Source organism: Salmo salar, chromosome ssa27, assembly GCF_905237065.1.
Source record: "Salmo salar chromosome ssa27, Ssal_v3.1, whole genome shotgun sequence".
Lineage (NCBI taxonomy): Eukaryota > Metazoa > Chordata > Actinopteri > Salmoniformes > Salmonidae > Salmo > Salmo salar.
In genome coordinates this window covers 16,685,251-16,700,682 of record NC_059468.1, presented here as the reverse complement: position 1 = coordinate 16,700,682, position 15,432 = coordinate 16,685,251, and the positions used below count along the sequence as shown (strand labels likewise).

Sequence of the window (15,432 nt, the reverse complement as noted above, 5' to 3'; positions counted from 1 at the left end):
GTTTCCACTCTCTACTAAATATGGTGTCCGGCAGTGGGAGAGGATGGACCAACACGGATTTTGGCCGTTTTTCTGTACATTTTCTCATCAAATCAACATTTGATCTCAATACAGTTTCTGTTCCCGAAACTGCAATCTGTTACGAACAGATTGGACTACATTTGTAGACTTTACTCTTTGCCGAAGTTGTTGGGTTATTTAGGATTGCAAAGGCGAATTGATATATTGCACACGCGCACTTCAGCTACTCTGAACGAAAATATGCTAGAACGCGCCAATAGGATCTCTAGCTCGTGCTTGTGCTGCCCACTATGACTCGTTTGTTCCCATTTGAAACGACGGGCTGTGGTGTATCTTGGTGAAGTTATCCATGGTACTTGTCAGACAATTAATGGCTACACAGAAATAAAAGCTAGCCATTATTTGATTTTACAATATCCCACTTTGGATAGAGACCAACTTTCTCAGATGGACAGCCATTCATGAGAAATAAGTTGCAGGAGTAAAATACATATTTATTTGGAAAAAGTTTTTATTCTGCACAATTCTGCCACAATGCATCAGCAGGTTCAAACCTTCAAGACTAAATACATTTTTTGCTTCGCAAGGACTGAAACCATAGAAAACCCAACAGGTATACAGTACATACACCTAACAATCAATTGCAAATGAGACAGGAAGAAGTAGAAACAAAGAACAAAATCATAGCACATTAGTCAAACTTCTTCCAAGGAGGGCCGAGTGTATGCAAGTTTTCGCTCCCCCTTGTACTTGATTGATGAATTAAGGTCACTAATTAGTAAGGAGCTCACCTCACTTGGTTGTCTTGGTCCTAAATGAAAAAAAAATACAAAAAAAAAAACCAGCAGACTATTCTAGGTCCTCCATGGAATGAGTTTGACATCCTTGCCATAGATGAATTAACATGTGAAAATAATGGTAAAAACACCAGGTGAGGTATTCTGTTTTCCCAAAATAATAACATTCAACAAAATGAGTGGACAAAACAGCAAATGAACAAGGGTGAGCAAAGCAAAGTTGAAAGTGATGGAGGCTATGGAAAAAAATTCAGTATCTGAGCGAACTCATGACGTAGTTTCAAGAAAGGGAAGAATAGCATACCTGTTGATACACATTCTGAAAAGAAAAAAGCTAGACAGAATCTTACAGTTATGATTATACTCAGTCTCATCTAGTCAATGGACTCATAACCACATAATAGATTTGAGTTTCTATTGAGAACGATGGCCAGTAACTATCATACAAAATGACATCACTAACAGAAAAAAGGTATTCTGATAAACATTTACACATACTGTTCATTATATTTTGAACAGGAGAGTTAATAGTTTAGTTGCTTAAAAAGTCTAATCAATTATCCCAGTTTGTATAGTATGAGTATTCCATAATACTAAATACAGGTATAGCTTTAACAGTTAAGACTGTATTTCAAAACAAGCAGCAAGTAAAATATCTTTCAAACTGAATCATGTTCAATGGGCTGAAAAACATCTCTAAAAGATGCCCCCTAGAAAGAAATGGTGGATTTAACCATGCGTTGGTTGTATGTAACACAGCTCTCGCAACAAACCCTTGAAAACGGAGTGTCACTCAGAATCAATACCCTTCGTTGAACTAATAAAATCCTGGCTTTATATTTTTTACACTAATACAGAGGTTTGTTCTAACATGTAGCCTGTGAGAATGTCAACATTTGAATTACAGTTCTACGAAAAGGAGAATAATAAGTAAACACCTAAAATTAAGTTGACATTTAATCTGGACAACACTAGCAGGCAGATCAACATCAATATAAAAGTATACATTTCAGGGCACTGCAATCTGCTGCAGTCAGCCAGGTAAAGGGATCTATATACACTGTACATGTACTCTGAAGTGACAACTCAGACAGCCATCGGCTCTGGTTCTAAAGGATCCATCTCTGGAACATCCTTCTGATGTGGTTCTAAAGGATCTTCTTCTGGAAGAGACATTTCTGGTTCAGCTGGTTCCCCTTCTGAGGAACCTGCCTGTTCTGGTTCCACTTCCAGGTCAGCCATCTTCTCAGGTTCTGCAGGTTCCACAGGTTCCACGTCTGGGATGAGGAGGTCGTGCTTAAGTTTCTTCAGCTCAGTCATGTTGAAACCCATGAAGATGGTAGGGCTGTTCTTCTGAATGGCCTTCATGCACTTGGTGCGCTTCATTCCAAACAGGGTGGACACCTCAGTCCGGGTCAACCACAGTCTCTTGGAGAGCTCCTCAGACTCCTTCTTTGTGGGATACGGCTTAGTGTGAAAGTATCTGGTGAGGAAGTCTTTCCGCTCCTCAGAGGGGCGTTTCTCCATCCCACTGGGGTCCAGTGCTAGCTGAATAGAGGGGTCTGTCAGGGGTCCCTGCTCTCGTTTCTCCTTCTCTCGTTGCTTACGGAAGGCTGCCCGCGCATCCCTCTCTTTCTTGTTGGCCTCCATGGCCTCCCTGAAGGCCGCCTCCAGCCTCAGCTTGCTCTGCAGCTCAGCAGGAGACTCGGAGGGCTGGGGGACGGGGACGGAGGCCTGCGCTGCCATGGGGACGGGAGGGAGCTGGGCAGAGTACAGACCTGGCACCTGGATCATCTGGTTAAAGGCCATGACCTGCTGCTGGCGTCCGTTGGTGGGGGTGGACTGGAGACTGTCTGCATCTTTAGGGGTCCTGGGTGCACGGCGGCATCGCTGTAGATGGATGACTATAGCTTTCTGTGTGGTCTTGCCTGTGTAAACGCCGTTGCAGTAGATGCATTTGAACGCTGCGGTCTTGAGGATGGCATGGACGGTGGGCGCGATGCAGTGCTTCCCACTCAGATGGGCCTGGTAGTTCTCCACTGTGACACACTTCTCTTCACAGAAGGGGCAGTCGGTCCGCGTCGTTTTACTGGGGTTCCGACACACTTCCTGTTTACCACCAGGCTGCATCTTGAGGAAGATCAGGTCCAGGGAGTTTGTGACCAGAGCTAGTTTCAGTTCTGCGTCTCCTAGGATCTCTTTGGGGGCCGTGGTGTTAATGTCAAAGTAGGGGAACAGAAGGTTACCGCTGTCGTCTGTGTACAGTCTATACTCCCGCCTCATGAAGTCACAGTTGGCCTTCTGTGTGGGGTTGTGTTGTGTGTTTGTGTGCTCAACCAGTTGTTGGATGGAGTAGAACATCCCAGGACAGTAGAGACAGTTGAGCCCGTGCAGCAGGTGTTCAAAAAGGCCCTTCTCAGACAGCAGGATCTTACACTTCAAACACTTGACTGTCTTGTCAGGCATCTTCCTGAGGAAGGGAGCGCGGGCAGCCAAGCCCTGCTGCTTGGCTGTTCTGGGCTGGGCCTTGTGGGCAGCCTGTTGGTGAGCCTCATAGACATTGGAGGGGAGCAGTTCATTACAGATGGGACAGGTGATCCACTTCTTGGCTTTGGCGTTGAGAGCGGGGTTACCTGCTGGTTTGATGGGTTGAGGAGCCTTGCTGATCAGCTGGACGTTATTTGTCTGGCCGGGCATGCCCACCGGCGTGGCGAAAGTGTAGGTGGGCATGCCGTTGACCTTGTTGCCCGTGGGGATGAGGTGGCTGAGGAGGGACTGGGAGGTCAGCATGGTGCCCTGAGGGGTGCTCTGGAGCATGGTACCCTGGGGGGTCCCGTGATTCAGGGGGAGGCGCTGAGTCATCATGAGGGACTGGGACATCCCTGGAATGCTGATCTGCACCCTCGGGGGCAGGAAGACCTGCTGGGGCTGCTGTTGACCTTGGACCCCTATGGTGAAAGGCACCTGGTTGTGAGGAGCACCAGGTAGTGAGGTGCTAGAGGGCAGTCTGACCATGGTCTGGCCGATGGGCATGGTGGCTGAGATGGCCCCCTGTGGCATAGCACTCTGCAGGTTGACAGTAGCACCAGGCTGGAGGAGGCCTTTAGCCTCAGCACTGGCCAGCTGAACCAGGGTTGAAGCCTGTGGGGGGAGGAAGCTCTGTTTGGCCCCGGCCAGCTGCTCAGGACTGGATACCTGTGGCAGCTGGTTTTTAGGGGCCAGTGTTTGGTAATTTGTGTTCTCTAAGATCCAGGTCCTTATCTGAGCGCAGGCCCACTGGTGAGTGGGAGAGGACAGGATGTGGTGCAGCATGTGCTCCGTGCTTTCGATGACCATCTTACACACCTTACAGAACTGCCTGGAGGCTGTATGGGGGAACTTAGTGTCTGGTATCCGTCCTGAGAAGTGGTGCCACAGCTTCTCCAGGTGGTTCAGCATGACGTGCTTCTTCATTGAGAACAGGTTTGAGTCCACATATCGGCACTTACGACACTTAAACCGGTCCCCTTTCTTGGTAGTTGAATGCAGAGACTCTGCATCTTGGTCCACGTTCGGAGAGCCATGGAAGAGTAGGAGGTGCTTCTTGAGGACTCGGGGGTGGGCGACGAAGGAGCAGATCTGGCAGGGAGCCAGGACACACAGTTTCCTCTCATACTCATGGTTCCGCTGCAGATGACTCTTGTAGGAGTACCAGTTCCGGGTAGAGTACTTACAGAGGGTGCAGCACAACAGCCGCGTGCGGTATGGCCACTGGGGAAGTAAATGCACAGACAACAAGTGTGATTAGCAAAAGAAGATTGTTCGTTTTTTTTTTGTCCGAAAAGTGTGTGCCCTACATAGTGCACCACTTTTGTCAGAGGCCTAGGGTGGGAATTTGGGGAATAGGCATCCATTTCAGATGATTCAGTAAGAAGTGAATCAACATTTTTTTTTAAACACACGTGGCTATCCATTTTGACAGACCCCAGAAATATTGGCACATTTAACTCTTTAGGGATAGGGGCTGCATTGGGAAGTTTGGATGAAAAGCGTGCTCAGAGTAAACTGCCTGTTACTCAGGCCCAGAAGCTAGAATATGCATATAATTAGTAGATTTGGATAGAAAACTCTAAAGTTTGCAAAACTGTTGACTTCTATGGGCTACGTGGGACGCTAGCGTCCCACCTGCGGGACACAGCCAGTGAAATATCAGAGCGGCAAATTCAAAAACAAAATGTCATAATTCAACTTTCTCAAACATACAACTATTTTACACCATTTTAAAGATACACTTCTCCTTGATGTAACCACATTGTCCGATTTCAAAAAGGCTTTACAGCGAAAGCAAAACATTAGATTATGTTAGGAGAGTACATAGACAAAAATAATCACACAGCCATTTTCCAAGCAAGGACATGTGTCAATAACACCCAAAACACAGCTAAATGAAGCACTAACCTTTGACGATCTTCATCAGATGACACTCCTAGGACATTATGTCACACAATACATGTATGTTTTGTTCGATAAAGTTCATATTTATATTGAAAAACAGCATTTTACATTGGCGCGTGATGTTCAGAAAATGTATTCCCACCAAATGTCCGGTGAAAGTGCACATCAATTTACAAAAATACTCATAAACGTTGACAAAATATATAACAATTATTTAAAGAATTATAGATAGACTACTGCTTTATGCAACCGCTGTGTCAGATTTTAAAATAGCTTTACGGAGAAAGCATATTTTTCAATATTCTGAGTACATAGCTCAGCCATCACAGAGAGCTATACAGACACCCGCCAAGTTCGGGGAAACCTAAACTCAGAATTAGTATCAGAAATATTCTCTTACCTTTCCTGATCTTTGTCAGAATGCCCTCCCAGGACTGCTACTTCCACAAGAAATGTTGTTTTTGTTCTAAATACTCCATATTTATGTCCAAATACCTCAGTTTTGTTCGTGCGTTCAGAGCACTATCCAAAGGCATAACGCGCGAGCGCGGTACCAGAGACGAAAAGTGAAAATGTTCCATTACCGTAGTTAGAAGCATGTCAAACGCTGTTTAAAATCAATCTTTATGGTATTTTTAACCTGTTGGGTCTAGGGGGCAGCATTTGCACGTCTGGATAAAAAAAATGTACCCGATTTAATCTGGTTACTAATCCTACCCAGTAACTAGAATATGCATATACTTATTATATATGGATAGAAAACACTCTAAAGTTTCCAAAACTGTTTGAATGGTGTCTGTGAGTATAACAGAACTCATTTGGCAGGCAAAACCCTGAGACATTTTCTGACAGGAAGTGGATACCTGATGTGTTGTATTGACTTTAAACCTATCCCATTGAAAAACACAGGGGTTTAGGAATATTTTGGCACTTCCTATTGCTTCCACTAGATGTCACCAGCCTTTACAAAGTGTTTTGAGTCTTCTGGAGGGAGATCTGACCGAACAAGAGCCATGGAACGGTGATGTCCCATTAGACACCTGGCGCTACTTCATGTTGGGTACCCTCGTTCCAATACGTTATAAAAGACTATGCATTCGTCCACCTTGAATATTATTCATGTTCTGGTTAAAAAAGGCCCTAATGATTTATGCTATACAACGTTTGACATGTTTGAACGAACGGAAATATATTTTTTCCCCTCGTTCATGACGAGAAGTCCGGCTGGCTTACATCATGTGCTAACGAGACGGAGATTTTTGGACATAAATGATGAGCTTTTTTGAACAAAACTACATTCGTTATGGACCTGTGATACCTGGAAGTGACATCTGATGAAGAGAATCAAAGGTAATGGATTATTTACATAGTATTTTCGATTTTAGATCTCCCCAACATGACGTCTAGTCTGTATCGCAACGCGTATTTTTCTGGGCACAGTGCTCAGATTATTGCAAAGTGTGATTTCCCAGTAAGGTTATTTTTAAATCTGGCAAGTTGATTGCGTTCAAAAGATGTAAATCTATAATTCTTTAAATGACAATATAATATTTTACCAATGTTTTCTAATTTTAATTATTTAATTTGTGACGCTGACTTGACTGCCGGTTATTGGAGGGAAACGATTTCCTCAACATCAATGCCATAGTAAAACGCTGTTTTTGGATATAAATATCAACTTGATAGAACTAAAAATGCATGCATTGTCTAACATAATGTCCTAGGAGTGTCATCTGATGGAGATTGTAAAAGGTTAGTGTATCATTTTAGCTGGTTTTATGGTTTTGGTGACCCTGTCTTTGACTTGACAAAACATTACACACAACTCTTGTAAATGTACTGTCCTAACATACTCTAAATTTATGCTTTCGCCGTAAAACCTTTTTGAAATCGTAAAACGTGGTTAGATTAAGGAGATGTTTATCTTTCAAATGGTGTAACATAGTTGTATTTTTGAAAAATTTGAATTTTGACATTTATTTGGATTCAAATTTGCCGCTCTTGAAATGCACCTGCTGTTGATGGAGTGCACCACGGGTGGCACGCTAGCGTCCCACCTAGCCCCAAGAGGTTAACGTAAAATTGCGATAATATTCCAACCGGACAATTGCGTATTCATTCAAGGAGAAAAAGAAGGAGGGGCGCGCTCGTGGGATCGAGCATATCCAATCCCTTTGTTGCCAGGCAGTCCACTCAGAAACTGAGCTCCTATTATCTGCCCAGTGACAGGAGAATGCTCAAACCACTTTCTGAAGGCTTTTGACAGCCAATGGAAGCCTTAGGAAGTGCAACGTAACCCCACAGATACTATAGTTTCGAAAGGGACTAGAAAGAAGAACTACAATTCTCAGATCCTCCACTTCCTGGTTGACTTTTTCTCAGGTTTTTGAATGCCATATGAGTTCTGTTATACTCACAGACACCATTCAAACCGTTTTAGAAACTTCAGTGTGTTTTCTATCCAAATCTACTAATAATATGCATATTCTAGTTTCTGGGCCAGAGTAGTAACCTGTTAAAATTGGGTACGTTTTTCATCCGGCCATGAAAATACTGCCCCCTAGCCCAGACAGGTTAAAATAATGTCTGTGAGTATAACAGAACTCATATGGCAGGCGAAAACCTGAGAAAAATCCAACCAGGAAGTGGGAATTCTGAGGCTTGTAGTTTTCAAGTGAATGCCTATCAAATATCCAGTGTCTGTGGGGGTCAGATTGCACTTCCTAGGGCTTCCACTAGATGTCAACAGTCTATAGAAGTTGTTTCAGGCTTCTATTGTGAAAGGGGAGCGAATAAGAGCACTAAGCAGATGGCCCAGGTTTAGTCACGCGCGTGAGCACGAGCTCTGTTCCCTTTCCTTTCTAATGAAAACAGTATTGTCCGGTTGAAACATTATTGAATATTTATGATAAAAACACCCTAAGAATTGATTAGAAACATCATTTGACATGTTTCTACAAACTCAAATGAAACTTTTTTGACTTTTCGTCTAGACTTTGTGCATTTGGATTACTGGACTAAATGCGAACAAAAAGGAGGTATTTGGACATAAAGATGAACTTTATCGAACATTTGTCTAACATGGAGACCTGGGAGTGTCATTAGATTAAGATCAAAGGTAAGTGAATAATTGTAATGCTATTTCTGACTTTTGTGATCTCTCCTTGGTTGGAAAATGGCTGTATGGTTTTTGTGGCTAGGCGCTGACCTAACACAATCGCATGGTGTGCTTTCACCGTAAAGCCTTTTGGAATTTGGACACAGCGGCTGGATTAACAAGAAGTGCATCTTTAATCGTATGTGTAACACTTGTATCTCATATCAATGTTTATGATGAGTATTTCTGTAATTTGATGTGGCTCTGCATTTTCACCAGATGTTTGTTTGAGACAATGCATTTCTGAACATAACACGCCAAATTCAAATGAGGTTTTTGGACATAAAGATTAACTTTATCGAACAAAACAAACATTTGTCTAACATGGAGTACTGGGAGTGCCACCAGATGAAGATCAAAGGTTAGTGATTAATTTTAACGCCATTTCTGACTTTTGTGACACCTCTCCTTCTTTGGAAAATGGCTGTATGGTTTTTTTGTGGCTAGGCGCTGACCTAACATAATCGCATGGTGTGCTTTCATTGTTTCGCCTTTTTGAAAATCGGACACAGCGGCTGGATTAACGAGAAGTTTCTTTAAAATAGTGTATAATACTTGTATGTTTTAGAAATTTTAATTCTGAGATTTCTGTTGTTTTACCTCTATGGGTTAGGTGGGACTGTCCCACTCTATTCAACAGCCAGTGGAACAGCGTGGCGCGAAATACAAAAACCTCAAATGCAATAATTTCAATTTCAAACATAGGACTATTTTACACCATTTTAAAGATAAGACTCTCGTTAATCTAACCACATTGTCCAATTTCAAAAAGGCTTTACAGCGAAAGCAAAACAGATTGTTAGGAGAGTACATAGACCAAAATAATCACAGCCATTTTTCAAGCAAGCATATGTCACAAAAACCCAAAACACAGCTAAATGAAGCACTAACCTTTGATCTTCATCAGATGACACTCCTAGGACATTATGTTATACAATACATGTATGTTTTGTTAACCTCTTGACGGTCGCCTAGGATAGGGGGCGCCACAGCGCATTTTGAAAAAAATTCATGCCCATTTTAAACGGCCTACTACTCAAACTCAGAAGCTAGGATATACATATAATTAATACTTGTGGATAGAAAACACCCTAAAGTTTCTAAAACTGTTTGAATGGTGTCTGCGAGTATAACAGAACTCATATGGCAGTCAAAACCCTGAGACATATCGAAACAGGAAGTGGAATTCTGAATTGCGGACTCAACTTCATCACGTTGCCTATTAATCACACCGTGAGCTATGGTTCACTGAGCACTTCCTATTGCTTCCACTAGATGTCCCCAGTCTTTACAAAGTGATTTGAGTCTCCTACTGTGAAAACTGACAGAATGACACGCTGTGGAACGTGGTCACACGGAGAGAGCCATCACCATTATGACGCCGGCGCCCCTAGCTACCCTCCCCTTTCGAAACGTTTTGAAATGCAATGCAATCGTCCCCCTCAAATCTTATTGGAGCTCTGGTTGAAAAAGGCCCTAAAGATTTATGTTATACAACGTTTGACAAGTTTGAACGAACCTAAATAAGAAAAAAATGCATTTTGTTGAAAGAGTAGCCCCGCACACGTCGGAACTTTTGGTGCAGCCTTCAGAACGCGCTAACAAGAACAAGCTATTGGGACGTAAAGGATTAACTTTTTCGAACGAAAATACATTTGTTGTGGACCTGGGATTCCTGGAAGTGCCTAAGGATGAAGATAATCAAAGGTAAGGGATTATTGACAATAGTATACAAGACTAGATTTGATATGCGATTGTTCCAAGATGGCGCTGACCTGTATTGCTAGCCTATTGTTCTGAGTATCGCATCCCCTTTTATCGCAAAGTGTGATTACCCAGTAAAGTTATTTTTAAATCTGGCATTACAGGTGCTTTCAAGAGATATTCATCTATAAATCTTAGAATGACAATATTACATTTTAAAAATGTTTTCGAATAGTAATTTAGTAAATTGTAGCGCTGTTTCATCGGATGCATTTGAGGGAAAATAGTTAGTCAACGTTACGCACCGATGTAAAATGCTGTTTTTATATATAAATATGAACTTTATCGAACAAAGGAATGCATGCATTGTGTAACATGATGTCCTAGGTGTGTCATCTGATGAAGATTGTCAAAGGTTAGTGCTGCATTTAGCTGTTTTTTGGTTATTTGTGATGCATGTGGTTGGTCGGAAAATGGCTATGTGGCTACTTTTACGATATACTCCTAACATAATCTAATGTTTTGCTTTGCTGTAAAGCCTTTTTGAAATCGGACAACGTGGTTCGATTCAGGAGAGGTGCATCTATAAAACTATATAATTTGAAAAAAAAAATATTACATTTTGTTATGCTAATGGCGATAGGATTTTTCGCTGGATGTCCGAGGGCGCACAGGGGTTAAATCAAGTTCATATTTATATCCAAAAACAGCTTTTTACATTGGCGTGTGATGTTCAGAACGTGCATTCCCACCAAAAACTTCCAGTGAATTTACTAAATTACTCATCATAAAACATTGACAAAATACATAACAATTATTTTAAGAATTATAGATACACAACTCCTTTATGCAATCGCTATGTCAGATTTTAAAATAGGTTTTCGGAGAAAGCACATTTTTCAATAATCTGAGTACATAGCTCAGCCATCACGGCTAGCCATTTTGACACCTGCCAAGTTCGGTGCACATTAAACTCAGAATTAATATTAGAAATATTGTATTACCTTTGCTGATCTTCGTCAGAATGCACTCCCAGGACTGCTACTTCAACAAGAAATTAATTTTTTGTTCCAAATAATCCATAGTTATGTCCAAATACCTCCCGTTTTGTTCTTGCGTTCAGAGCACTATCCAAAGGGTAACGCGCAAGCGCATTTCGAGACAAAAAAATTCAGAATGTTCCATTACCGTACTTAGAAGCATGTCAAACGCTGTTTAAAATCAATTTATTGGATTTTTCTCGTAAAATAGCGATAATATTCCAACCGGACAGTAGTGTATTCATTCAAAGAGGAAAACAAAAAACAGCGCGCTCGCGTATATCCAATCTCTGTCACCAGGCAGACCACTGAGAAACTGAGCTACTACACTCTGCCCAGAGACGGGAGACGCCTCAATCCGCTTTCTCAAGGCTTTAGAGAGCCAATGGAAGCCTTAGAAAGTGCAACGTAACCCCACAGATACTGTAGTTTCGCTAGAGAATCAAAAGAAGAACTACAAATTCTCAGACAGGCCACTTCCTGCTTGGAATTTTCTCAGGTTTTTGCCTGCCATATGAGTTCTGTTATACTCACAGACACCATTCAAACGGTTTTAGAAACTTCAGAGTGTTTTCTATCCAAATCTACTAATAATATGCATATTCCCATTTCTGGGCAAGAGTAGTAACCAGTTTAAATCGGGTATGTTTTTTTATCCAGCCCGTGAAAATACTGCCCCCTAGCCCAGACAGGTTAAATGTGGTGCCCTGCCATTTCACTGGCTGTAGGCCAGGTGTTCCGCTAGCGGAACCCCCTTCCCAGAAAGGTTAATCAATCAGTTGAACTATAAACTATTCTGTTTCAATTTAAAACACTTGCTTGGTTTGTTGACATCCCCAGACTAGCTAATCTTTCCAGGTGCTATTTTACCTTTTTCTTTCTCTTGCCTGGAAAGGGCTCACTGAGGTCCACCCACTCGGTCTCCTGAAACGCCTCATCAGAATCAGAGTTTTTCTCCTTCTCCTTCTGCAGCTCCTGGAAGATGGTGACAGACAACATAGAGCTAAGTATCACAGGAAGAAAACACTGATCAATGATCTCTGATCGTTCACTGTTGTGCATCCCAAATGGCATCTTATCCCCTTTATAGTACACTACTATATAGCCCATAGGGAACAAGGTGCCATATGGGACACAGAATCTTTAAAAGTTGTGGGAAAAGTACAATCATGACTCTAAACAATGGGTAAAATGGCAATAATTAGGCATTAATCTAGCCGCCAAACAATAGTTGCTACACGGATCTGATAGTTTTAAACATAAAAATTGCACAACAAATACATACTTCCAGAAGGACTTTACAATTCTCCAGTCCAAAGTCACTCAAAATATGTTTAACTTTTCTCCTTGTTTTTCTGATGTTTTCCAAGTTTCCAACAGGGACTTGATACATTGCTCCTCAGCTTCCTAAAAGAGAGAGGCATCTTGTTAGGCCAGGTAATATAACCTACAGTACACTTTACACTTATTAACTCAGTTATCCCAGATCTGTTAGCCTATTAGTTCATCATAAACTGTGCATAAAAGTACCATAACAATAAGCCTGGGGACATGGTTAGTATAACAACCTGGGTCCATTTCAAATTGTTAACATGGATAGGCCTAAATGAAAATACACTACCCATGAATGTAGCCTATGGCCCATATAACCTAGTGACATAATTGTAAGAATTGTAAATGCATTCATGAAGCTAGATAACGTTACACTCACCCAGCATCATCCTTTAGCTAATATAGCTGCTCTCCAAATCAAAACACACAACACACTGCAAGATAACATGAAAAATTGGGTAGCTGCCATATGGCCAAAACAAAAGTGAAAAAATAATGTCTAAACAACTGGCCAACTTAAATGTTTAGTTTATATCCAATTTCATGTATTGGTGCCTTGAATGTGTCATCTGGTGTGACATTACAATACATGTTAATATAAAAAAGTCGAATGATTCCCAAATAGACAAAATAATTGTTACTATTTAGTTACTTCTGTCTTTAAAATCGGTAATCATAATCTGGCATTTCAATTGAAAAACAAATTCCTTGTATTCTTGCTATTACATTTTGGGTAAGATTCATAGTAATTTCACTAAACCGTGATAAAGTTACCCGCCTCATACTTAATTATTTTTTATTTTGCTTTCATTATTTGGCGTGAACCAATTTGGACATTGTCACACGGATACACAACTGGCAATCAAATGTTACTTTTGAAACATAAATGTACATTTATGACCACTAAGAATTACTCTAAACATCAGTTCTAAGAATCAGTAATGGATCCTCATTCAAGTATTTTATGTGTACTCATTCCAATTACAGGAACTCCAAAAGGTCCAGTATTGCTATTTTCATCACTAGCTGGCTAACGTGAGTTACTTGCCTCCCTGACTCGGGAGTTGATCATTTGCGTTCCTGGTGCTTTCCCTGGATGTGCTAGACGTTTTCCAGACTCCCTCTCCGGAATTAAATCCTGATTCACAGCTACCCGTGGTCACCAAGTAGGTAGGCATAGAAACTACCATGGAAGTTGAAAGGGCAACTACCATTCGAATGGGACGTCTGTGCCATTAACAGTAATCAAAAGCGGCCGGGGGACCGGAGAACAAAAATATAACTAAACCCATTTTATTGTACGCATTGGCGGGAATAAAAACACATTAGCTAAAATGCTAGCTAGTTGTCTTGAACGCAATGATAAATCATTGGTTGAACTGCATACACACATGCCTGGTTGGCTGATTTGTGACAGCGGATCTGCGCAACTGTTGACAATGGCTACAATAGGTGTAGATTTGTGATGAACTGTTGAGGATGCTCACATGACATAAAATTACCTTTGCTTTGGCGTCTCCGGTTATAAAAGGATGGCTGTCGCGTCTTTTTTTCCCCCTATCTGGATAGTTTCACCAATCCGCAAGCGCTTCAGTCTCGGTGTCACGGAAGTGTGCAATCAATCCACCTGGACAATGCTCTGCGACTTACCTCTCCAGACAACATGCAGCCACCAAAGTTAATTCAGGAAAAAATGATTTACATTAAAGTGATATAATTGATGTATTATGCTGTTTCACCCTCCTCCTGAAGTATAAAAAAAAAAATGGCGCTGTGTTCAGGACATGACGTTTGGGTCCTAATTAGCATATACGGAAGATGACCAATGGGATTGAAGTTAGCTGTGGACTAAATTGAGGAATGTTCCAAACACAGTTGAAGTTTCGTGGAGATTTAATTCCATTTCACGCTTAATTGATTAGTTAATTGGGCTAATAAACATTTATATTAGAGCACTGAAGAGATGTGGGAGTGGCTACAGACAAAATGAAGGCTCTGGAAAAAGCTAGCTAGTCACATGGTACAATTCAAAACAACCAATAGGCTGTCCTGAAATTGAGGCAAAGGGGAGGGCCAAAGTGAGTATGGTGACGTCATATCATGCCACTGTTCATCAGCCAATGGTAGACGACTCTTCCAGTCCATTATTTGAAGAAAATGTTTTTGTAAGAACGTGAGTACATAGCTATATTTATTAGAATGAAGTAATGTGTGTTGTCTAAAATAAAATTGCAATGGTATTTGAAAGGTAAAAATCAAGAATAACAATAATTTTCTTATTATGGTTATATTTTGTATGTTACGCAAAAAATGATAAATCCAAAGTTCTAGCCCCAGTGAAATTTGGCTCGCCATGTAAAGCTATTCAATCACCACCATTCTGTAAAACTATATTTGGTAACGAGACATAAACACAGATTTACAAATTGTTAATTGGTTCATCATATATGCTTGTAAATGTCTTGATTGGTGCCCTAGCGCCATAGTCACTCGCCAGTCACTAGGCGACCATCTCTTGAAGGCCCTTAAAACAACCTTATCAACTATTTTTGCGCATAGGCCTTTCATTTGCACAAATCAAACATATTTAAACACTTCAACCCAATTGGTTAACATGTTGCTGATACATTTTGTAAAGTTGAACTTTCCTCAACTTTCACTCTTATAGTCAGGGTTCTATTGTCAACAGTTGCATAGCCACAATGTCTCTTCAAATCGCCATCTTCAGTTGAAAATAAATAACTTCTGGCCAACTGTGATCGCCCCCTGGAGGCCAACACTAATATTGCTGACCTAGCCCAAAATTGTTACAGGCTACTGTTATCTCCTCAAATAAAAACTCAGCATTCTTTACGTATTATTGTACTCCTCATGATGGAAATGTATTTTCAAGAGCAATACTCAGCACAATGGCCTTGAGTGTGAAATTACTCAATATGCGTCATAT

At 41.2% G+C, this 15,432-nt stretch overlaps 1 protein-coding gene across 2 annotated transcripts; it reads right to left on the bottom strand.

Annotated features, from left to right (window-relative positions):
• Window positions 1-514: 514 nt before the first annotated feature.
• On the bottom strand, window positions 515-14,384 carry LOC106588587 (activity-dependent neuroprotector homeobox protein 2). Of its 2 annotated transcripts, XM_045709308.1 has the most exons (5): window positions 13,988-14,384; window positions 12,865-12,919; window positions 12,439-12,560; window positions 12,024-12,128; window positions 515-4,568 (listed from the first exon to the last, which is right to left on the bottom strand). In XM_045709308.1, exons 3-5 carry the CDS (start codon window positions 12,544-12,546, stop codon window positions 1,905-1,907), a joined length of 2,877 nt encoding a protein of 958 aa, XP_045565264.1. In that variant the 5' UTR covers window positions 12,547-12,560; window positions 12,865-12,919; window positions 13,988-14,384; the 3' UTR covers window positions 515-1,904. The 2 variants fall into 2 exon arrangements, with proteins under 2 accessions (XP_045565264.1, XP_014033212.1); XM_014177737.2 differs by lacking the exon at window positions 12,865-12,919 and having other exon boundaries at window positions 13,988-14,383.
• Window positions 14,385-15,432: the final 1,048 nt, after the last annotated feature.